General features: G+C 41.7%; 1 protein-coding gene across 8 annotated transcripts in view; it reads left to right on the forward strand.

The window, feature by feature from the left end:
* Window positions 1–25,999, forward strand: part of VPS11 (VPS11 core subunit of CORVET and HOPS complexes) — a 151,266-nt gene that overhangs the window by 100,962 nt on the left and 24,305 nt on the right. For all 8 annotated transcript variants that reach the window (XM_078774966.1, XM_078774967.1, XM_078774962.1 and 5 more), the window contains 3 exons: window positions 12,379–12,576; window positions 19,768–19,929; window positions 20,100–20,239. In XM_078774966.1, coding sequence (XP_078631092.1) covers window positions 12,379–12,576; window positions 19,768–19,929; window positions 20,100–20,239 — 500 coding nt within the window. The remainder of the gene's footprint in view (window positions 1–12,378; window positions 12,577–19,767; window positions 19,930–20,099; window positions 20,240–25,999) is intronic.

The following is a 25,999-nucleotide window of genomic DNA, read 5'->3' on the forward strand; positions in this document are numbered from 1 at the left end:
CTGGTCTGGAGAGGGTTTTATTTCTACATTTTTGAACCTTTTTGTTTATCCTGGTCTGGAGAGGGTTTTATTTCTACATTTTTGAACCTTTTTGTTTATCCTGGTCTGGAGAGGGTTTTATTTCTACATTTTTGAACCTTTTTGTTTATCGTGGTCTGTAGGGGGTTTAATTTCTACATTGTTTGCACCTTTTTGTTTATCCTGGTCTGGAGAGGGTTTTATTTATACATTGTTTGAACCTTTTTGTTTATCCTGGTCTGGAGAGTGTTTATTTCTGCATTGTTTGCACCTTTTTGTTTATCCTGGTCTGGAGAGGGTTTTATTTCTACATTGTTTGAACCTTTTTGTTTATCCTGGTCTGGAGAGGGTTTTATTTCTACATTGTTTGAACCTTTTTGTTTATCCTGGTCTGGAGAGGGTTTTATTTCTACATTGTTTGAACCTTTTTGTTTATCCTGGTCTGGAGAGGGTTTTATTTCTACATTGTTTGAACCTTTTTGTTTATCCTGGTCGGGAGAGGGTTTTATTTCTGCATTGTTTGCACCTTTTTGTTTATCCTGGTCGGGAGAGGGTTTTATTTCTACATTGTTTGAACCTTTTTGTTTATCCTGGTCTGGAGAGGGTTTAATTTCTACATTTTTGAACCTTTTTGTTTATCCTGGTCTGGAGAGGGTTTTATTTCTACATTGTTTGAACCTTTTTGTTTATCCTGGTCTGGAGAGGGTTTTATTTCTACATTGTTTGAACCTTTTTGTTTATCCTGGTCTGAAGAGGGTTTTATTTCTACATTGTTTGAACCTTTTTGTTTATCCTGGTCTGGAGAGGGTTTTATTTCTACATGTTTGAACCTTTTTGTTTATCCTGGTCTGGAGAGGGTTTTAGTTCTACATTGTTTGAACCTTTTTATTTATCCTGGTCTGGAGAGGGTTTTATTTCTACATGTTTGAACCTTTTTATTTATCCTGGTCTGGAGAGGGTTTTAGTTCTACATTGTTTGAACCTTTTTATTTAGTCTGGTCTGGAGAGGGTTTTATTTCTACATTGTTTGAACCTTTTTGTTTATCCTGGTCTGGAGAAGGTTTTATTTCTGCCTTGTTTGAACCTTTTTGTTTATACTGGTCTGGAGAGGGTTTTATTTCTGCCATGTTTGAACCTTTTTGTTTATACTGGTCTGGAGAGGGTTTTATTTCTGCCTTGTTTGAACCTTTTTATTTAGTCTGGTCTGGAGAGTGTTTATTTCTACATTGTTTGACCTTTTTGTTTATCCTGGTCTGGAGAGGGTTTTATTTCTACATTGTTTGAACCTTTTTGTTTATCCTGGTCTGGAGAGGGTTTTATTTCTACATTGTTTGAACCTTTTTGTTTATCCTGGTCTGGAGAGGGTTTTATTTCTACATTGTTTGAACCTTTTTGTTTATCCTGGTCTGGAGAGGGTTTTATTTCTACATTGTTTGAACCTTTTTATTTAGTCTGGTCTGGAGAGGGTTTTATTTATACATTGTTTGAACCTTTTTGTTTAGTCTGGTCTGGAGAGGGTTTTATTTCTACATGTTTGAACCTTTTTATTTATCCTGGTCTGGAGAGGGTTTTATTTATACATTGTTTGAACCTTTTTGTTTATACTGGTCTGGAGAGGGTTTTATTTATATATTGTTTGAACCTTTTTGTTTATCCTGGTCTGGAGAGGGTTTTATTTCTACATTGTTTGCACCTTTTTGTTTATACTGGTCTGGAGAGGGTTTTATTTATACATTGTTTGAACCTTTTTGTTTATCCTGGTCTGGAGAGGGTTTTATTTCTACATTGTTTGCACCTTTTTGTTTATCCTGGTCTGGAGAGGGTTTTATTTATACATTGTTTGAACCTTTTTGTTTATACTGGTCTGGAGAGGGTTTTATTTCTACATTGTTTGAACCTTTTTGTTTATCCTGGTCTGGAGAGGGTTTTATTTCTACATTGTTTGAAACTTTTTGTTTATCCTGGTCTGGAGAGGGTTTTATTTCTACATTGTTTGAAACTTTTTGTTTATCCTGGTCTGGAGAGGGTTTTATTTCTACATTGTTTGAACCTTTTTGTTTATCCTGGTCTGGAGAGGGTTTTATTTCTACATTGTTTGAACCTTTTTGTTTATCCTGGTCTGGAGAGGGTTTTATTTCTACATTGTTTGAACCTTTTTGTTTATCCTGGTCTGGAGAGTGTTTATTTCTACATTGTTTGACCTTTTTGTTTATCCTGGTCTGGAGAGGGTTTTATTTCTACATTGTTTGAACCTTTTTATTTAGTCTGGTCTGGAGAGGGTTTTATTTCTACATTGTTTGAACCTTTTTGTTTAGTCTGGTCTGGAGAGGGTTTTATTTCTACATTGTTTGAACCTTTTTGTTTAGTCTGGTCTGGAGAGGGTTTTATTTCTACATTGTTTGAACCTTTTTGTTTATACTGGTCTGGAGAGGGTTTTATTTCTACATTGTTTGAACCTTTTTGTTTATCCTGGTCTGGAGAGGGTTTTATTTCTGCATTGTTTGCACCTTTTTGTTTATCCTGGTCTGGAGAGGGTTTTATTTCTACATGTTTGAACCTTTTTGTTTATCCTGGTCTGGAGAGGGTTTTAGTTCTACATTGTTTGAACCTTTTTGTTTATACTGGTCTGGAGAGGGTTTTATTTCTGCCTTGTTTGAACCTTTTTGTTTATACTGGTCTGGAGAGGGTTTTATTTCTGCATTGTTTGCACCTTTTTGTTTATACTGGTCTGGAGAGGGTTTTATTTCTACATTGTTTGAACCTTTTTGTTTATCCTGGTCTGGAGAGGGTTTTATTTCTACATTGTTTGAACCTTTTTGTTTATCCTGGTCTGGAGAGTGTTTATTTCTACATTGTTTGACCTTTTTGTTTATCCTGGTCTGGAGAGGGTTTTATTTCTACATTGTTTGAACCTTTTTATTTAGTCTGGTCTGGAGAGGGTTTTATTTCTACATTGTTTGAACCTTTTTGTTTAGTCTGGTCTGGAGAGGGTTTTATTTCTGCCTTGTTTGAACCTTTTTGTTTAGTCTGGTCTGGAGAGGGTTTTATTTCTGCCTTGTTTGAACCTTTTTGTTTAGTCTGGTCTGGAGAGGGTTTTATTTCTACATTGTTTGAACCTTTTTATTTAGCCTGGTCTGAGAGGGTTTTATTTCTATTGTTTGAACCTTTTTGTTTATCCTGGTCTGGAGAGTGTTTATTTCTACATTGTTTGAACCTTTTTGTTTAGCCTGGTCTGGAGAGGGTTTTATTTCTACATTGTTTGAACCTTTTTGTTTATCCTGGTCTGGAGAGGGTTTTATTTCTACATTGTTTGAACCTTTTTGTTTAGTCTGGTCTGGAGAGTGTTTTATTTCTACATTGTTTGAACCTTTTTGTTTATACTGGTCTGGAGAGGGTTTTATTTCTACATTGTTTGACCTTTTTATTTAGTCTGGTCTGGAGAGTGTTTATTTCTACATTGTTTGAACCTTTTTGTTTATCCTGGTCTGGAGAGGGTTTTATTTCTACATTGTTTGAACCTTTTTGTTTATACTGGTCTGGAGAGGGTTTTATTTCTACATTGTTTGACCTTTTTATTTAGTCTGGTCTGGAGAGTGTTTATTTCTACATTGTTTGACCTTTTTGTTTATCCTGGTCTGGAGAGTGTTTATTTCTACATTGTTTGAACCTTTTTGTTTATCCTGGTCTGGAGAGTGTTTATTTCTACATTGTTTGACCTTTTTGTTTAGTCTGGTCTGGAGAGGGTTTTATTTCTACATTGTTTGAACCTTTTTATTTAGTCTGGTCTGGAGAGGGTTTTATTTCTACATTGTTTGAACCTTTTTGTTTATCCTGGTCTGAAGAGGGTTTTATTTCTACATTGTTTGAACCTTTTTGTTTATCCTGGTCTGGAGAGGGTTTTATTTCTACATTGTTTGAACCTTTTTATTTAGTCTGGTCTGGAGAGGGTTTTATTTCTACATTGTTTGAACCTTTTTATTTAGTCTGGTCTGGAGAGGGTTTTATTTCTACATTGTTTGAACCTTTTTGTTTATCCTGGTCTGAAGAGGGTTTTATTTCTACATTGTTTGAACCTTTTTGTTTATGCTGGTCTGGAGAGGGTTTTATTTCTACATTGTTTGAACCTTTTTATTTAGTCTGGTCTGGAGAGGGTTTTATTTCTACATTGTTTGAACCTTTTTGTTTATCCTGGTCTGAAGAGGGTTTTATTTCTACATTGTTTGAACCTTTTTGTTTATCCTGGTCTGGAGAGGGTTTTATTTCTACATTGTTTGAACCTTTTTGTTTATGCTGGTCTGAAGAGGGTTTTATTTCTACATTGTTTGAACCTTTTTGTTTATCCTGGTCTGGAGAGGGTTTTATTTATACATTGTTTGAACCTTTTTGTTTAGTCTGGTCTGGAGAGGGTTTTATTTCTGCCTTGTTTAACCTTTTTATTTAGTCTGGTCTGGAGAGGGTTTTATTTCTACATTGTTTGAACCTTTTTGTTTATCCTGGTCTGGAGAGGGTTTTATTTCTACATTGTTTGAACCTTTTTGTTTATCCTGGTCTGGAGAGGGTTTTATTTCTACATTGTTTGAACCTTTTTGTTTATCCTGGTCTGGAGAGTGTTTATTTCTACATTGTTTGACCTTTTTGTTTATCCTGGTCTGGAGAGGGTTTTATTTCTACATTGTTTGAACCTTTTTATTTAGTCTGGTCTGGAGAGGGTTTTATTTCTACATTGTTTGAACCTTTTTGTTTAGTCTGGTCTGGAGAGGGTTTTATTTCTACATTGTTTGAACCTTTTTGTTTAGTCTGGTCTGGAGAGGGTTTTATTTCTACATTGTTTGAACCTTTTTGTTTATCCTGGTCTGGAGAGGGTTTTATTTCTACATTGTTTGAACCTTTTTGTTTAGTCTGGTCTGGAGAGGGTTTTATTTCTACATTGTTTGAACCTTTTTGTTTATCCTGGTCTGGAGAGGGTTTTATTTCTACATTGTTTGAACCTTTTTGTTTATCCTGGTCTGAAGAGGGTTTTATTTCTACATTGTTTGAACCTTTTTGTTTATCCTGGTCTGGAGAGGGTTTTATTTCTACATTGTTTGAACCTTTTTGTTTATCCTGGTCTGGAGAGGGTTTTATTTCTACATTGTTTGACCTTTTTGTTTAGTCTGGTCTGGAGAGGGTTTTATTTCTACATTGTTTGAACCTTTTTGTTTAGTCTGGTCTGGAGAGGGTTTTATTTCTACATTGTTTGAACCTTTTTGTTTATCCTGGTCTGGAGAGGGTTTTATTTCTACATTGTTTGAACCTTTTTATTTAGTCTGGTCTGGAGAGTGTTTATTTCTACATTGTTTGAACCTTTTTGTTTATCCTGGTCTGAAGAGGGTTTTATTTCTACATTGTTTGAACCTTTTTGTTTATCCTGGTCTGGAGAGTGTTTATTTCTACATTGTTTGAACCTTTTTGTTTATCCTGGTCTGAAGAGGGTTTTATTTCTGCCTTGTGTGAACCTTTTTGTTTAGTCTGGTCTGGAGAGGGTTTTATTTCTACATGTTTGAACCTTTTTGTTTATCCTGGTCTGGAGAGGGTTTTAGTTCTACATTGTTTGAACCTTTTTATTTAGTCTGGTCTGGAGAGGGTTTTATTTCTACATTGTTTGAACCTTTTTGTTTATCCTGGTCTGGAGAGGGTTTTATTTCTGCCTTGTTTGAACCTTTTTGTTTATACTGGTCTGGAGAGGGTTTTATTTCTGCCTTGTTTGAACCTTTTTGTTTATACTGGTCTGGAGAGGGTTTTATTTCTGCCTTGTTTGAACCTTTTTGTTTATCCTGGTCTGGAGAGGGTTTTATTTCTGCATTGTTTGCACCTTTTTGTTTATACTGGTCTGGAGAGGGTTTTATTTCTACATTGTTTGAACCTTTTTGTTTATACTGGTCTGGAGAGGGTTTTATTTCTGCCTTGTTTGAACCTTTTTGTTTATACTGGTCTGGAGAGGGTTTTATTTCTGCATTGTTTGCACCTTTTTGTTTATACTGGTCTGGAGAGGGTTTTATTTCTGCATTGTTTGCACCTTTTTGTTTATACTGGTCTGGAGAGGGTTTTATTTCTGCATTGTTTGCACCTTTTTGTTTATACTGGTCTGGAGAGGGTTTTATTTCTGCATTGTTTGAACCTTTTTGTTTATACTGGTCTGGAGAGGGTTTTATTTCTGCATTGTTTGCACCTTTTTGTTTATCCTGGTCTGGAGAGGGTTTTATTTCTACATTGTTTGAACCTTTTTGTTTATACTGGTCTGGAGAGGGTTTTATTTCTGCATTGTTTGCACCTTTTTGTTTATACTGGTCTGGAGAGGGTTTTATTTCTACATTGTTTGAACCTTTTTGTTTATACTGGTCTGGAGAGGGTTTTATTTCTGCATTGTTTGAACCTTTTTGTTTATACTGGTCTGGAGAGGGTTTTATTTCTGCATTGTTTGCACCATTTTGTTTATCCTGGTCTGGAGAGGGTTTTATTTCTACATTGTTTGAACCTTTTTGTTTATACTGGTCTGGAGAGGGTTTTATTTCTGCATTGTTTGCACCTTTTTGTTTATACTGGTCTGGAGAGGGTTTTATTTCTACATTGTTTGAACCTTTTTGTTTATACTGGTCTGGAGAGGGTTTTATTTCTGCCTTGTTTGAACCTTTTTGTTTATCCTGGTCTGAAGAGGGTTTAATTTCTACATTGTTTGAACCTTTTTGTTTATACTGGTCTGGAGAGGGTTTTATTTCTGCCTTGTTTGAACCTTTTTGTTTATACTGGTCTGGAGAGGGTTTTATTTCTGCATTGTTTGCACCTTTTTGTTTATACTGGTCTGGAGAGGGTTTTATTTCTACATTGTTTGAACCTTTTTGTTTATACTGGTCTGGAGAGGGTTTTATTTCTGCCTTGTTTGAACCTTTTTGTTTATACTGGTCTGGAGAGGGTTTTATTTCTGCATTGTTTGCACCTTTTTGTTTATACTGGTCTGGAGAGGGTTTTATTTCTACATTGTTTGAACCTTTTTGTTTATACTGGTCTGGAGAGGGTTTTATTTCTGCATTGTTTGCACCTTTTTGTTTATACTGGTCTGGAGAGGGTTTTATTTCTACATTGTTTGAACCTTTTTGTTTATACTGGTCTGGAGAGGGTTTTATTTCTGCCTTGTTTGAACCTTTTTGTTTATCCTGGTCTGAAGAGGGTTTAATTTCTACCTTGTTTGAACCTTTTTGTTTATCCTGGTCTGGAGAGGGTTTTATTTCTACATTGTTTGAACCTTTTTATTTAGCCTGGTCTGGAGAGGGTTTTATTTCTACATTGTTTGAACCTTTTTGTTTAGTCTGGTCTGGAGAGGGTTTTATTTCTACATTGTTTGAACCTTTTTGTTTATCCTGGTCTGGAGAGGGTTTTATTTCTGCCTTGTTTGAACCTTTTTATTTATCCTGGTCTGGAGAGGGTTTTATTTATACATTTTTGAACCTTTTTGTTTATCCTGGTCTGGAGAGGGTTTTATTTATACATTTTTGAACCTTTTTATTTATCCTGGTCTGGAGAGGGTTTTATTTATACATTGTTTGAACCTTTTTGTTTATCCTGGTCTGGAGAGGGTTTTATTTCGACATGTTTGAACCTTTTTGTTTATCCTGGTCTGGAGAGGGTTTTAGTTCTACATTGTTTGAACCTTTTTGTTTATCCTGGTCTGGAGAGGGTTTTATTTATACATTTTTGAACCTTTTTGTTTTTTGTTTATCGTGGTCAGAGGAACCTTTTTGTTTATCCTGAACTGGAGAGGGTTTAATTTCTACATTGTTTGAACCTTTTTGTTTATCCTGGTCTGTAGGGGGTTTAATTTCTACATTTTTGAACCTTTTTGTTTGTCCTGGTCTGTAGGGGGTTTAATTTAGATTGTTTGAACCTTTTTGTTTATCCTGGTCTTAAGAGGGTTTTATTTCTACATTGTTTGAACCTTTTTGTTTATCCTGGTCTGGAGAGGGTTTTATTTCTACATGTTTGAACCTTTTTATTTAGTCTGGTCTGAAGAGGGTTTAATTTCTCCATGTTTGAACCTTTTTGTTTATCCTGGTCTGGAGAGGGTTTTATTTCTACATTGTTTGAACCTTTTTGTTTATCCTGGTCTGGAGAGGGTTTTATTTCTACATTGTTTGAACCTTTTTGTTTATCCTGGTCTGAAGAGGGTTTTATTTATACATTGTTTGAACCTTTTTGTTTATCCTGGTCTGGAGAGGGTTTTATTTCTACATTGTTTGAACCTTTTTGTTTATCCTGGTCTGGAGAGGGTTTTATTTCTACATTGTTTGAACCTTTTTGTTTATCCTGGTCTGGAGAGGGTTTTATTTCTACATTGTTTGAACCTTTTTGTTTATCCTGGTCTGGAGAGGGTTTTATTTCTACATTGTTTGAACCTTTTTGTTTATCCTGGTCTGAAGAGGGTTTTATTTATACATTGTTTGAACCTTTTTGTTTATCCTGGTCTGGAGAGGGTTTTATTTCTACATTGTTTGAACCTTTTTGTTTATCCTGGTCTGGAGAGGGTTTTATTTCTACATTGTTTGAACCTTTTTGTTTAGCCTGGTCTGGAGAGGGTTTTATTTCTTCATGTTTGAACCTTTTTGTTTATCCTGGTCTGGAGAGGGTTTTATTTCTGCCTTGTGTGAACCTTTTTATTTAGTCTGGTCTGTAGAGGGTTTAATTTCTACATTTTTGAACCTTTTTGTTTATCCTGGTCTGTAGGGGGTTTAATTTAGATTGTTTGAATCTTTTTGTTTAGCCTGGTCTGGAGAGGGTTTAATTTCTATATTGTTTGAACCTTTTTATTTATCCTGGTCTGGAGAGGGTTTTAGTTCTACATTGTTTGAACCTTTTTATTTATCCTGGTCTGGAGAGGGTTTTAGTTCTACATTGTTTGAACCTTTTTATTTAGCCTGGTCTGGAGAGGGTTTTATTTCTTCATGTTTGAACCTTTTTGTTTATCCTGGTCTGGAGAGGGTTTTATTTCTACATTGTTTGAACCTTTTTATTTATCCTGGTCTGGAGAGGGTTTTAGTTCTACATTGTTTGAACCTTTTTATTTATCCTGGTCTGGAGAGGGTTTTAGTTCTACATTGTTTGAACCTTTTTGTTTATCCTGGTCTGAGAGGGTTTTATTTCTACATTTTTGAACCTTTTTGTTTATCCTGGTCTGGAGAGGGTTTAATTTCTACATTTTTGAACCTTTTTGTTTATCCTGGTCTGTAGGGGGTTTAATTTGTATTGTTTGAACCTTTTTATTTAGCCTGGTCTGGAGAGGGTTTAATTTCTACATTTTTGAACCTTTTTGTTTATCCTGGTCTGTAGGGGGTTTAATTTAGATTGTTTGAACCTTTTTGTTTATCCTGGTCCGGAGAGGGTTTAATTTCTATATTGTTTGAACCTTTTTATTTATCCTGAACTGGAGAGGGTTTTATTTCTACATTTTTGAAACTTTTTGTTTATCCTGGTCTGGAGAGTGTTTATTTATACATTTTTGAACCTTTTTGTACATCCTGGTCTGGAGAGGGTTTTATTTCTACATTGTTTCAACCTTTTTGTTTATCCTGGTCTGGAGAGTGTTTATTTCTGCATTGTTTGCACCTTTTTATTTATCCTGGTCTGGAGAGGGTTTTATTTCTACATTGTTTGAACCTTTTTGTTTATCCTGGTCTGGAGAGGGTTTTATTTCTACATTGTTTGAACCTTTTTGTTTAGCCTGGTCTGGAGAGGGTTTTATTTCTGCATTGTTTGCACCTTTTTATTTATCCTGGTCTGGAGAGGGTTTTATTTCTTCATGTTTGAACCTTTTTGTTTATCCTGGTCTGGAGAGGGTTTTAGTTCTACATTGTTTGAACCTTTTTATTTAGCCTGGTCTGAGAGGGTTTTATTTCTACATTTTTGAACCTTTTTGTTTATCCTGGTCTGGAGAGGGTTTAATTTCTACATTTTTGAACCTTTTTGTTTATCCTGGTCTGTAGGGGGTTTAATTTGTATTGTTTGAACCTTTTTATTTAGCCTGGTCTGGAGAGGGTTTAATTTCTACATTTTTGAACCTTTTTGTTTATCCTGGTCTGTAGGGGGTTTAATTTAGATTGTTTGAACCTTTTTGTTTATCCTGGTCCGGAGAGGGTTTAATTTCTATATTGTTTGAACCTTTTTATTTATCCTGAACTGGAGAGGGTTTTATTTATACATTTTTGAAACTTTTTGTTTATCCTGGTCTGGAGAGTGTTTATTTATACATTTTTGAACCTTTTTGTACATCCTGGTCTGGAGAGGGTTTTATTTCTACATTGTTTCAACCTTTTTGTTTATCCTGGTCTGGAGAGGGTTTTATTTCTACATTGTTTGAACCTTTTTGTTTATCCTGGTCTGGAGAGGGTTTTATTTCTACATTGTTTGAACCTTTTTGTTTATCCTGGTCTGGAGAGTGTTTATTTCTACATTTTTGAACCTTTTTGTTTATCCTGGTCGGCGAGGGTTTTATTTCCACATTGTTTGAACCTTTTTATTTAGCCTGATCTGGAGAGGGTTTTCCATTCTTTGAATGTTTTTGTTTGTCACGGCCTATGGTGGGTGGATGTTAAAAAATATATTTTGTACACACACCGCTCCTGTCTTCTGCCATCTCCAGGCGCTGCATGATGTCATCGCTGGGCACCATTTATTTATTTTCTTTCTCATCTGGGCAATATCTCAGGCACCTTTGGAGCTTGGAAGCTGATATTTGGACACGACAGTGACGAAGTGATTTGGCTATGAAGGACATTTTGATTTCTTTAATCAATTAACGATTTATTAATTAATCAATTACTTATTAATTTTTTTCCAATTAATGACATTTAATTAATTTTCAAAAAGTTGCAGCTTCGGATGAAGCACTGGTTGTTTAGGTATGCTATTAGCCAATTGGTTAAGAAAATATTTTATGATTTATCATTTCTTGATTTTAATTGTGCAATTAATCAATCAATTATTGTACACCTCTCCCTCCCAATACAGTCTCTATGCGCTGGAGGATGTTTTTTTTTTTTTTGGCATGGGGGCGGTGTACTTTGAATGTATCTGTACTTGTTTTTAATTGTTTTATTCCTCTGGGTTTGGAGAGGATTTTTATGCCTCTGCCGACAAAGTCGCCGCAGGCATTATGTTTTTGGGTTGTCCGTCCTTGCGTCTGTCCATGATGGGTTTTCATTTCCGTGATAACTTGAGAATGGCTGAATTGATCTAAGTCGAAGTCGGTGCAGGAATGAATAATATGGTAAATATGAACTGATTAGATTTTGGGGTAACGAGGTCAAAGGTGCAGGTAAAAGGTAATTAAAAGGTAATTAAAAAGGTAAAGGTAAAGGTAATTAATAAAGGTAATTAAAGGTAAAAGGTAAAAGGTCATTTTAGGTAAAAATCCTGTTACCGCAATAACTTGTGAACCAGTGATGGGATTTTGACCAAAGTTGGTACAAGTATGTATTGTTATGCAAAGATGAACTATTTAGATTATGGGATCAAGAGGTCAAAGGTCAGAGGTTCTGCTAGATAATTGTTTTGTAATTGAGCTAACTTGTGAACCAGTGATGGGATTTTGACCAAACTTGGTATAAGTATTTTCTATGATGCAAAGATTAATTGATTATATTTCTGCATCAAGAGATCAAAGGTCAGTTTCTGTACTAGGTTTTTGTTACCACGATAACTTAATAACAGCTGAAGAGAACCAGGTCAAATTTTGGTACAAGTATGTGTTATGATGAAAAGATAAATGGGTTACTTTATGGTGTCAAGAGGTCAACGGTCAGAGGTCCCGTTAGGTAAAAATTCTGTTACTTTGCTAACTTGTGAACCATTGATGAGATTTTGACCAAACTTGGGAGAAGTATTTAATATGATGTAAAGATTAATTGATTAGATTTCGGCATTGAAGGTCAGAGGTCATGTCAGGTAAAAATGTGATACTTAAGAACAGCTGAAGCGATTTAAATCAAACTTGGTACAAGTATGTATAATGATGGAATAATAATATGGGTGCAAGCGTATTGGTCAACATCGTGACGTCGAAGAGTGCTGTTTTAGCTTTTTGGAATTGTTACCTTTTGAATGTTTTTCTTTCGCAGTGTGTCACCGGTTTTTGCAAGTTGATGATCTTGACCGTTTGGATAATATTCTTGCCCTTGTGTTTTCATATAATTTGGCAAGACAATTGTGGCAGTCCTTGGTCTGGAAGTTGAGTGTTAAAACATGTAACTTTTAGAACTGCGCAACACTTGTTTTAAAGAGGAGGAGCTTGCAAGTGCCGTTAAGTGATGGAAATTTCTTTTGTGCGTTTTGCAGGATTATCAAAGAGCTTTGAAATATATTTCAAAACTTCCTTTTACACAAGCTGAAAGCAACATGAAAAGATATGGCAAATGTCTGATGCAACATGTTCCAGAGGAGACGACAAATTTGTTGAGGCGTTTGTGCACAGATTACAAGGCTGCATCTGCTGCAAACCTGCACGACGAAGGACTTGTGAACAATGTCAACAAGGTGTTCTTTTGTTTGGTTTTCTTTTTAAGCTCACCTGGAACGAAGTTCAGGGGAGCTTATGCGATGGCGCGTCTTCCGTCCGTCAGTCCGTAAACACTTGAAACATCTTCTCCGAAACCGCTGATGGGATTGTGACCAAATTTGGCACAAATTATACTTGTGTTGTGACTAAAGTTTGTTTAAAGCATTAAAAAAAAAAAATAGGGTCTAAGTGGATCCAGGTTTGACCCCTCAAAATAGGAATTTGCTTTCTTCTCAGAAACTACACACTATTTCGTTGAAACTTCACCAAAACCTTCATCATCCGTGTGATGTACCAATGTTTGTTGAAGGCGTTGGGAAAAATTGGGGTCTGAGGAGGTACACGGGTGGAGTGGGAGGGGAGAAGGGTGCTCCTCAAAATAGGTAATTTTTTGTTTGTTTGTTTAAAGTCTTATGATTATGTTGGTATGATTCTTCATGCTGCCCTGTCTTCTAGCAACCATTGAAATTGGTTTAAAATACCTTTAGTCAGTGCAGTGTACTGTTTATTCTACCAGGTGAGCGCCAGGGGTATTGCCCCTATATTTTACTTTTTCTTTCTACTTCAACTTAGATCAACATTTAAAAAATAGGCTATTTCTTTAATGGCCTGACAGCATAGCCTCGATGTATGCACCCTCAAATCTGTGATGTCTAGCCTGGGTTTGAGTTTAACCCAGCTGTACACTGCAGGGCGATGTATCAATCTGTGCACCACCACAATCCTTTGTGCTCTTGGATGGGAGTTTAAACTAACCCGTGTCCTATTTGTAGTTGGTTATGGTGTCCTCCGTTCATACCAAAGACTTGAAAATGGTCTGTGCTGCTTTATTGCTTGCCGCTCAGCATTTAAACGATAGAGAACCGACAAACAACCATGGGTTCGCATCCATGGGGAGGAGGTAATTCCTTCTCAATTGTTTCGCTGCGTGGATAGTAAAATGGAATCGTAAAAGATGGTGCCGCTGGTATCCAGAGTGTTCTGGGAAATACTGTTCCTTCCCCAAATATCTGTGTGTGTGTGTGTGTGTGTGTTGGTACCTGTGACATTTGCGTTGCAGCTCCTCCACTACCCTTAGAACATGGAAATTGAATATTGTCACCTCAGAGGTGTCGTTAACAGTTGCTCTGAGCCGGAGATTTTATAAATGCCACCGCGGATCCTGAAACGGTGTTTCAGATGTTAGTGCATTCCAATTTTTTTAGGATTTCCCAAGATTCACCCAATATAGCAAAAACGGGTGGTGTTCACATGGAAAGGCAGGAAAATGGGAAAACGTTTTCCTCACAAATAAATTGTTTATTTAAGGTATATGGGTGGGGAGAGATGAGATGCCAATAATAAATAAATGGGACAGAACAGGTGCTCGAAGGATAAATGAGTAGGGAGGCACACACACTTATGCACAATGAAAATAAGTAAGGCTTAAAATCTAACCCAAATATGGCGCCAAAAGTAAATATGGGTTCTCGCACCCAAACACCCCTCCAAGGCTCCGCAGCTGATTTTGCCGCCATGGCCTGCTGTGCTCCGGCCAAATAGTTCCTGCTGATTCCTTCAAAATTGTGCCTTTGTGGCCAAATCTTCACCTGGCCTCGCTCGAAGACAGGAGGTTTTACATAACAAACTTACTCTATCTACTTTATAAATAACACTCACTACCTCAGTGCACGTTTAACAAGACGACTTACTCTGAACATTTCCCTTGTTACAAAAGTAATCCAGTCTTCTTCAAACTAGATGTAAATGTTTGTCCTTAAGACTTTTCCATTTATGCTCCTCTGTCCTTTAGAGCCTGTTCATGACAACATCATCAAATCTACCGGTGATCTTTTCTAACCTTTCAATGACCTTTTGCATCTATTTCCTGTTATTCCTTCATATCTACTGCTTTTTTTGCTTTCTCTGTTTATCAAAGATAGACTTCCGGTCCCTCGAGCGACGAGGCTTGCTTCGAGCTCTCCACGGCATCGAAGTTTGAGTGTTTTCCCATTCGTGTCTTTGTCGGGTTTCCGCTGGTTGTTTTGTTTTGTGTGTGTTGTTGTGTGTTTCTGTTTAGTTTTGGTTTTGTGGTTGTTGCGGATTTGTGTGTGATTGGTCGTTTTTTATTCGCGCGTCGTGCGCGGCCTGGTCTTTCCGGGCTCCCTTCCCCCCGTCGGTGTTTTGTGAGTGTAAGTTCTTTCCTTCATAGCATTTGCTTGTTTCTTTGATTTTCTTTTCTCCCCCCCTGCCTCTCGCGGGCATCTTACCCCTTTGTCCGGCGTTTAAAAAAAAACACAGGACAAACGGATAGACAAAGAATTCTATATTGATTCTTTCTCTCCTCCCGGACACGTGCTTGTTCGCTCTCCTCCTCGTCTCGACTTGTGCCCCGCCCCCGGTATCTCGTTTTTCTTCCGCCTCTGCTCCTTCTTTCTCAAATCCACGTTCTCGCTTGGAGACTTTTCCCAGATTGTTTTTCATGGTTTTCATGGTTCTGTTTGGATACTGTTGGAATATGTTTAAACCGCAGCCGTGATGCTGACGCCGCCCCCCCCCCCCCCCCCCAGAATTTCCATGTTTTAAACGTTTCCCAGTGTGTACCCTGGTCAGAATAGGTACACCGTATCCCTGCTGGTCGTAAGAGACGACTAAGAGGGTTGGCGTCAGGAAGGGCATCCGGCCATAAAAACATTGCCTCAAAAAGAGAACCATGACAATTACAACTACATATGGGCAGGGTGCAGCCCGAAGTGGAGATCGGTTTCTGAGGTTTGGGACATGGAATGTAGGGACAATGACAGGGAGATCAGGAGAAGTGGTGGAAGTATTGGTCAGAAGAAGAGTGGACATATGTTGTGTGCAGGAGACGAGATGGAAGGGAAGTGGTGTGAGAATGGTGAAGGGGAGGCAGGGACAGAAATACAAGTTTGTGTGGCAAGGGTGCCCGGAGGGCGTGAATGGTGTTGGTGTCCTGTTTTCTGAGGAGTTTGTAGACAGTGTGGTGAGTGTGACTAGAGTGAGTGATAGGTTGATGATGGTGAAAATGATGATTGGAAAGCTCTTGGTGAATGTCATCTCGGGATATGCTCCGCAGGTTGGTCGAAGCGATGAAGAGAAGGACAAGTTCTGGTGTGCGATAGAGAAGCTGATGGAAAACGTGAAAGATGAGGAAGTTGTTGTGGTGGGAGGAGACCTGAATGGACATGTGGGAAGGAGTATGGATGGTTTTGAGGGAGTTCATGGGGGTTACGGATATGGTGTGAGAAATGGAGAAGGTGAAAGGATTTTAGAGTTTGCTGATGGAGCTGATTTGTTGATTTGTAATACTCAGTTCCAGAAAGAGGATAATAAGCTTGTTACATACACGACAGGTGGGTCGACGACAACCGTTGACTACCTGATGGTGCGTAGGCGAGATAGGGGGCACCTCCGGGACACAAAGGTGATCCCGGGGGAGGAGGCTGTTTCACAGCACCACTTGGTTGTCTGCGACATAAGGGTGAAAGGTGCGAGGAGAGCTCGGCGGGTGAAGTACCCACCGAAAATGAAGGTGTGGAGGTTGAAAGAGGTGACAGTAAGGGAGGAATTAAAAGAGAGGCTGAGTAGGGTAGAGGATGATGTGGTTGAGCTTGAAAGTGGTTGGATGTCAATGAAAGCGAGTCTGTTGGGAGCCGTTGGTGAGGTATGTGGATGGACAAAAGGACCACCGAGGCACTCAGAAACATGGTGGTGGGATGATGAAGTTGGAAAGAGGATTGACGAGAAGAGGAAGAAGTTCAAGGAGTGGCAGAAGGCGAAGGGTACGGGAGCAGAAACAGCAGAGCATGAAAGTTATAAGGCAGCCAGGAAGGCTGCAAAGAAAGAGGTAGCAAAGGCGCAGGAGGCATGTAGGAAAATGTTCGGAGAACGCTTGGATACGGAAGAGGGTCAGAAAGCAGTATTCATGATTGCAAAGCACATAGCGAAAGAGAGGTGTGATGTGATGGGGGTGAGTTGCTTGAAGGATGAAGTGGGACAAATCGTTGTCGACCCAGATGGAATTAAAGGAAGATGGAAAAGATGTATGGAAATGCTGTTGAATACAGAGAATGAATGGGATGGCAACATAGAGAGTAACCCAGTTTTAGGACCGGCAGAAAAGATAACTGAGAAGGAAGTTGAGGAAGCGATAAAAGCAATGAAGAGTGGAAAAGCGGGAGGGCCGACGGGAGTTGTGGGAGATATGTTGAAGGCAGCAGGAAGTTGGGGTGTGAAGAGAATGACAGAGATCTGTAATCTGGTGGTGAAAGAAGGCCGCATTCCATTGGATTGGGAACTGAGTACCCTCGTCCCTCTATACAAGGGGAAAGGTGACCCTCTAGAGTGTGGCTCATACCGAGCGATAAAGTTATTGGAGCATGGAATGAAGGTATTGGAAAGGGTGTTGGAGAGGAGGATAAGGAAGAAAGTGAAGATCGACGAAATGCAGTTTGGATTTATGCCAGGAAGAGGAACGACAGACGCGCTTTTCATTGTGAGGCAGTTGCAGGAGAAGTACATGGAGAAGAGGAAGAAGTTGATTTTTGGGTTTGTTGATCTGGAGAAAGCATTCGATGGGGTTTCACGCAAAGTATTGACATGGGCATTGAGGAAGTTAGGAGTGGAGGAATGGTTGATCAGAGTTGTGATGGCAATGTACAAAAGAGCGCGCACAGCTGTAAGGACGAAGGACGGGAACAGTGGTGAGTTTGAGGTGAAGGTGGGAGTGCATCAGGGGTCGGTACTAAGTCCACTACTATTTGTAGCTGTGATGGACGTGCTGACTCAGAACGTAAAGGAGGGTTTACCATGGGAGTTGTTGTATGCAGATGATCTGGTGTTGATTGCGGAAAGTATGGATGGACTGAAGGAAAAGATGAACAAGTGGAAGGAATGTATGGAGACAAAAGGTCTGAAGGTGAACATCGGAAAGACGAAGGTGATGGCAAGTGGTAAAGCATGTGGTGAGGTGGAAAGAACTGGGAAGTGGCCGTGTGCTGTGTGCAGGAAGGGTGTCGGAGTGAACTCCATTCAATGTACAATGTGCGCTGAGTGGGTTCATCAAAAATGTAGTGGTCTGAGAGGGTCATTTACCAGTGTGGCAGCTACATTCAAATGTAAGGTGTGCACAGAGGGAGCTGCAGATGGAGGAAATGTTGAGTTGGATCTTGGAGACGGCGTGAAGCTGGAAGGTGTGAAAACATTTTGCTACCTCGGAGACATGCTGAATGGAGAGGATGGATCAGACTCGGCAACGGTTGCTCGAGTGAGATGTGCATGGAAGAAGTTTCGGGAACTGAGTGGCGTGCTGATGAGAGTGTTGCTGAAGCTGAAGGGAAAGGTGTATGCTGCATGTGTGAGAAGTGTTGTGATTTATGGGAGCGAGACATGGGTAATGAACGTAGAGCAGCAACGAAGGCTGGAAAGGGTGGAAATGCGAATGGTTCGATGGATGTGCGGAGTATCGTTGAGAGAGAGGAAGACAAATGATGAATTGCGAAAGATGATGGGAATATTGCCTGTGATTGATGCTGTGAAGAGGAACAGGTTGAGATGGTTTGGTCATGTGTTGAGGAAGGATGAAAGTGACTGGTTGAGAAGGGTGATGGAAATTAATGTAGAAGGAAGTAGAGGACGGGGAAGACCGAGAAAGACTTGGCTAAAGATGGTGGAAGAAGAAATGCAGGCAAGGGGGTTAACAAGGAGAGATGCAGAAAATAGGTCAAAATGGAGAAGATTGTCATGGGGACCGCAAGGCTAACCCCCGCTCTAGCAGGGAAAATGGCCTTAAAATGCATGTTGTTGTTGTTGTTGTTGTTGTTGTTGTTGTCTGTTTATCCAATTGCTTTTTGTCACATCTAGTAGAGGATCAGTACTAATGTCCCGTGACCAAATCTCTGGAACAAAGGTTTGAAAGTGTTTTTGACATGCCTGAAGGGTGCTGAACAAATTTGGCTTGGGCTGCCCTCTTTAAAGTTGTGGCAATTTTCGGTTGGGGTCAAATGAGGTCAAACAGGGGTCAAAATTGAAACATATTCTAATCCTTTTGAAAAGTATACCAAATTACTCGTCTGGTCATAAGGAATCCAAAAAGGTATAGTTTGCCCTATCTGCGAACTTTATTTACCGCGCTATGGACAGAAACATGAAAAGGTCAATGCACTTTGGGCAGGGGGTCAAATTTACTAATACGGTTAAGGTTGTCCAATTTCAATGGTCTTGGTGTCCAATTATATGTTTTCTGACATGACAAATTCAACTGAACAACTTTGAAATTTCAAAATAGCCACCTTGACCTTGAAATTTCAAAATGGCCACCATAAATGAAGGTTTGTACATAAAATTGGGTAACCCGGTTTTGCGGTCAAATTTTTCGGACCTTGGATCATTACTTGGTTAAACAGATCCTGTTGGTCAATAGGGACAGACTCATCATACTACCTACCAAGAATAGAATAGAATGGATAATATCAGTAGATGTGCTGATGCTTCATGCCCAAAGCATGGAGACAAATGTATTAAAGTGTTTCTTTAAGTCTGTCCCTATTAACCAGCAGTATATGTTTGACCAATTAATGATCCAAGGTCCGAACTTAAGCGGTAACTTAAGTTCGCAGATAGGGCAAACTATACCTTTTTGGATTCCTTATGACCAGACGAGTAATTTGGTATACTTTCCAAAAGGATTAGAATATTTTTCAATTTTGACCCCTGTTTGACCTCATTTGACCCCTACCGAAAATTGCCACAACTTTGAAGAGGGCAGCCCAAGCCAAATTTTTCAGTACCCTTCAGGCATGTCAAAAACACTTTCCAACCTTTGTTCAAGAGATTTGGTCACGGGCCGTTAGTACTGATCCTCTACTAATCACTGTTTCCTATCGAGGTATCCGCGCATTATTTAACTCCTAAATATTCCGATGTATAGAAATAACACCATAGAGCATAATCCATTCTGAAAGTTTTTCAAAATTTTATTCATTCACAATCATCAAAGAAATAAAACAAAAAACCTTTCAACTTGTTTATTTTACCCTTGAATGTGTTTCCTCTTAACAATTCGTTAATTCCAGTGGTCTCCATCCAAGCACTATCCAAACTTGCCTTCACCTGGTTACCTGTTTGTTTGCAAATGCATGTCGTTAAACTTTGATCATTGTCATTAACAGGGTAACGCAGAAGAGTTCATTCATATTTTTGCAAACAATCGTGCACACCTCAAGGAGTTTCTGAAGCACATGACGGAGGTTGAGGCAGTTTGCCCAATGGGAGTCTATGAGACGTTGCTGGAACTGGAGCTTCGGGACTGGGTCCGTGAAAATGACCCTCGAGTAAGACTTCAACGACGTTTCAAAATTTGGCGATTGCGTTTGCAGTAAAAATGTTTCCATAAAACCTCAGAAATGGAGGTTTTTAATTTAAAGGTACACTGGAAGTCTGTTCCGAAAAGCAGCGTTTTTCATACGTTTGAACGTAACAAAGTATTCCTTGCTCTTTTCAGCTTAAATTGGAGTTGCTGAATCGACTGATGAAGCTTTTGAGAAGTGGAGTTTTCAGTAATGACATTGACAAGGCCTTGATCATGTGCCAAATGCACAACTTTAAAGATGGGGTTCTTTTCCTGTATGAAAAAGCTCACCTGTAAGTATAATTGCATCTTTTAACCAAGTAATTGAAGACCATAGAATTATAACCAGGCTAAGTCACATTTTAGTCATTTCGAGAAAAACGTGAAAAATATTTTGAAAAACGTGAAAATAAAATGTGACTTAGCCTGGTTATAATTCTATGGTCTTCAATTGGTCGTTTTTGCACTGTGACCGTTCCATTTTTGGTGATTGCAATAATGTCATTTTTACCTGCGACATGTCGCAGGTCCACAAGAGCTTTGCATTGCTGGTTTTTTTTGAGGTTCTTGTTGGAGTCGATTTTTGAAATGTGCGTCCACCGACAGACAGCTGCTGGGCCACCATAGCACCGAGTCCACCCACCATAGCCTGGTGTTGGGCTAGCGGATAGGGTGCCAGCTTAGGATCCAAGGATCCTGGGTTCGAATCCCGGTCGATCGCTGAATTAACGCCAGGGGGGTTGACTCAGCCTGTCATCCTTCCGAGGTCGGCTAATCGAGTACCAGTTCACTGGTAATTCCCTGCTTGTCGTAAAAAGGCGACAAAAAGGGTTGGCGTCAGGAAGGGCATCCGGCCGTAAAACATTGCTTCAAAAAGGGGACCAAAAAACAACAACAACCACGGTCCCCGAAAAAGGCCAACCCCCGCTTTGCGGGGAAAAATGGCCTCTAAAGGTGTTTTTTTTGTTTTTGTTTTTTTGTTGGAGTCGATTTTTGAAATGTGCATCCACCGACAGACAGCTGCTGGGCCACCATAGCACCGAGTCCACCCACCATAGCACCGAGTCCACCCACCATAGCACCGGGTCCACCCACCATAGCTCCGGGTCCACCCACCATAGCACCGAGTCCACCCACCATAGCACCGAGTCCACCCACCATAGCACCGGGTCCACCCACCATAGCACCGAGTCCACCCACCATAGCACCGGTCCACCCACCATAGCACCGGGTCCACCCACCATAGCACCGGGTCCACCCACCATAGCACCGAGTCCCCCCACCATAGCACCGGGTCCACCCACCATAGCACCGGGTCCACCCACCATAGCACCGGGTCCACCCACCATAGCACCGGGTCCACCCACCATAGCACCGGGTCCACCCACCATAGCACCGGGTCCACCCACAATAGCACCGGGTCCACCCACCATAGCACCGGGTCCACCCACCATAGCACCGGGTCCACCCACCATAGCACCGAGTCCACCCACCATAGCACCGAGTCCACCCACCATAGCACCGAGTCCACCCACCATAGCACCGAGTCCACCCACCATAGCACCGAGTCCACCCACCATAGCACCGAGTCCACCCACCATAGCACCGAGTCCACCCACCATAGCACCGAGTCCACCCACCATAGCACCGCGTCCACCCACCATAGCATCGCGTCCACCCACCATAGCACCGGGTCCACCCACCATAGCACCGGGTCCACCCACCATAGCACCGGGTCCACCCACCATAGCACCGGGTCCACCCACCATAGCACCGAGTCCCCCCACCATAGCACCGAGTCCCCCCACCATAGCACCGGGTCCACCCACCATAGCACCGAGTCCACCCACCATAGCACCGGGTCCACCCACCATAGCACCGAGTCCACCCACCATAGCACCGGGTCCACCCACCATAGCACCGGGTCCACCCACCATAGCACCGGGTCCACCCACCATAGCACCGCGTCCACCCACCATAGCACCGCGTCCACCCACCATAGCACCGCGTCCACCCACCATAGCACCGCGTCCACCCACCATAGCACCGGGTCCACCCACCATAGCACCGGGTCCACCCACCATAGCACCGGGTCCACCCACCATAGCACCGGGTCCACCCACCATAGCACCGGGTCCACCCACCATAGCACCGGGTCCACCCACCATAGCACCGGGTCCACCCACCATAGCACCGGGTCCACCCACCATAGCACCGGGTCCACCCACCATAGCACCGGGTCCACCCACCATAGCACCGGGTCCACCCACCATAGCACCGGGTCCACCCACCATAGCACCGGGTCCACCCACCATAGCACCGGGTCCACCCACCATAGCACCGGGTCCACCCACAATAGCACCGGGTCCACCCACCATAGCACCGGGTCCACCCACCATAGCACCGGGTCCACCCACCATAGCACCGAGTCCACCCACCATAGCACCGAGTCCACCCACCATAGCACCGAGTCCACCCACCATAGCACCGAGTCCACCCACCATAGCACCGAGTCCACCCACCATAGCACCGAGTCCACCCACCATAGCACCGAGTCCACCCACCATAGCACCGAGTCCACCCACCATAGCACCGCGTCCACCCACCATAGCATCGCGTCCACCCACCATAGCACCGGGTCCACCCACCATAGCACCGGGTCCACCCACCATAGCACCGGGTCCACCCACCATAGCACCGGGTCCACCCACCATAGCACCGAGTCCCCCCACCATAGCACCGAGTCCCCCCACCATAGCACCGGGTCCACCCACCATAGCACCGAGTCCACCCACCATAGCACCGGGTCCACCCACCATAGCACCGAGTCCACCCACCATAGCACCGGGTCCACCCACCATAGCACCGGGTCCACCCACCATAGCACCGGGTCCACCCACCATAGCACCGCGTCCACCCACCATAGCACCGCGTCCACCCACCATAGCACCGCGTCCACCCACCATAGCACCGCGTCCACCCACCATAGCACCGGGTCCACCCACCATAGCACCGGGTCCACCCACCATAGCACCGGGTCCACCCACCATAGCACCGGGTCCACCCACCATAGCACCGGGTCCACCCACCATAGCACCGGGTCCACCCACCATAGCACCGGGTCCACCCACCATAGCACCGGGTCCACCCACCATAGCACCGGGTCCACCCACCATAGTACCGGGTCCACCCACCATAGCACCGGGTCCACCCACCATAGCACCGGGTCCACCCACCATAGCACCAAGACGAAACGTTAAGGCCGCCATCTTGGTTTTTTCTGATCGTACACTACCGGGCTTTGTTGCTCAGATATCCATTGGTTTTGTTTTGGGTCCAGTGTTAAATTATAAGTAAGGTCTAATTTAGCTCGATAGCACCTCTCTGCCCCATATGCCCATATGCGCGTATGCGGCCCCATATGCGCGTTTCCCATTCGGCCCGTGACTGGATTTTTAAGACCAATTCACTCGTGCTTAATGCTAAAGTCCCGTACCTCGAAAGGTTTTTATGAACGAGACACACAGACACACACAGACACACACAGACACACACAGACACACACAGACACACACAGACACACACAGACACACACAGACACACACAGACACACAGACAGACAGACAGACGCAGACAGACGCAGACGGACAGACAGACACACAGACAGACAGACACACAGACAGACAGACACACACACACACACACACACACAGAGACACATACACACACACACACCCACAGACACACACACACACACACACACACACACACAGACACACACACGCACACAGACACACACACGCACACAGACACACACACACACACAGACACACACACACAGACACAGAGACAGAGCATAAAAGAAGAACGGCACTCAGTTGAGAGCATACCTCCGCCTGGTTGGCCATATCACTCAATGGTGAAGAATCAAAATTTCATCAGAAATTAAATAATTCTCATATCGGAATCAATATTCAGATCTTCACCAAAATCGAATCGATTCTTCCTTGTTCCGTCCTCTGTTCTTCCTTGTTCCTCAAATCGACCCAAACTGTCCACCGAGTTCCGTCCAAATCCATCCATACCTTTTTGAGATATCCCACAATGTATAGTTTTTGGCCCCATCACCCAATGGTGAAGAATCACTTAAAAAATTCTAGTAGCCGGATCCGAATCCGGATCTTCACCAAAATCGAATCATTTCGTCCTCGTCACATATACTACATCTCTGCCAAATTTCGTCCGAATCCGTCCGCAACTTTGAGATATTTTGTTCACAAACAAACAAATAAACAGACAGGGGTGAAAACATAACCTCCATCCACCTTTGGTGGCAGAGGTGATAAATTCTCTGTTTGGAATCGCAATGAATCTAATCTTATCTTCTTCATTCACACGGGAACACAGGCCAGACACGGCACAACGTTAATGAGACAGATTGGAGAATGTAAGCTGAGCCATGAGGTAATGTTTTTTTTCCCCATTGTCTGAAATAACACCAACCTGAAAGGGAAGAAACCTGGCATTTGTTCAGTCACGAAGCTTGCTAATGGGATTGGTGTACTAGTTGCATGAAACCAGACACAGCCGTCCATCAGATTTGTAATTGATATTGAACCAGACAATGAAGAACCTCGGAGATGAATTGTATAATACCTTCAACAGCAAAGATGAGGGAGTTGAGTGAACAGGAGGAGGTGGAGGTGGAGGAGGAGGAGGAGGAGGAGGAGGAGGAGGAGGAGGAGGAGGTGGTGTGTGTGTGTGTGTGTGTGTGTGTGTGTGTGTGTGTGTGTGTGTGTGTGTGTGTGTGTGTGTGTGTGTGTGTGTGTGTGTGTGTGTGTGTGTGTGTGTGTGTGTGTGTGTGTGTGTGTGTGTGTGTGTGTGTGTCACTGTGTACATACACCACCGGTCAAAAGTTTTAGAACACCTCAATTTTTCCAGTTTTATTGAAATTTACGCAGTTTAATGTCTCAATGTACTCTGAAATTAAGCATAGAACAAATAAACAATTGAAGATAAAAAAGAAATCTATGGAATCATTTTGTTTAACAAAATTTAATTTAAATTTTTGACTCAGCGAAGTTGACCCTTTTGCCGAATCGTGAAATAACCGCCGAACACACTCGTGGCATTCTTTCTACAATGGAAATCAAATATTGTTCGGGAAGTTCTTCCCAACACTGTTGCAGAAGTTCCCACAAATGTGTTTCACTTGTAGTTTGCTTTGCTTTCACCCTTCTGTCCAGTTCATCCCAAACCAGCTCGATGGGGTTTAAGTCTGGAGACTGTGCTGCCGTGCTGGCCATTCCATGATTTGAAGCCTACCGTCTTGTTCTTTTCCTCGAAGGTAGTTTTGACATAGCCTGGAGGTGTGTTTAGGGTCATTATCTTGCTGTAGGATCAGGGTCGTATCAACGGAAAATAGCGCCTATGGCAAGCACTGAAATTGCGCCCCTGTACAAACATCTGACACCCATCTTTTAGATAACTTTACCATAAAATCAGGTCAAACATACAAGTCAAGCTCGTTAATCTTTTCATTAACAAATTATGGCACTACATGAACATTACAACTGCACCTTCTTTGCTTTCACTGATGCAAATTGGTCTATGATGTGCTCAATGTCAGTTTTTTCAGTTTCTTCTCTTTCTACACTCAGCAGAGCAAGATCACAGAGTCTGCTTTGATCCATGGAGGCTCTCAAATACGAAAGTATTAGTTTTAACTTGCTGAATGATCTCTCACAGCTGGCGATGGCGATGGAAACTGCGATGGTTAGCATTATCTGAATAGCAATGCGAAGATTGGGGAAGACGCTCTCATCTCCATACTGAACAATTAATTCGAGAAGCTCTTCAGGTCTTAATATTTTCATGTTGGCCCGACTTGATAGCAACATTCTGCAATCCAAAATTTCGTCATATAGCTGCTGTCCATCAACATCAGAGCTGTACAATTCACCCAAATTTTCGCACTTCTTCTTTAGGTCGTTACCGTCGGCACCGTAACACAGTCCCTCGACATCGAGAAGGAACCCAAACTTGGCGTCATT

Source organism: Myxine glutinosa, chromosome 3, assembly GCF_964187855.1.
Source record: "Myxine glutinosa chromosome 3, kmMyxGlut1.1, whole genome shotgun sequence".
Taxonomy (NCBI): Eukaryota; Metazoa; Chordata; class Myxini; order Myxiniformes; family Myxinidae; genus Myxine; species Myxine glutinosa.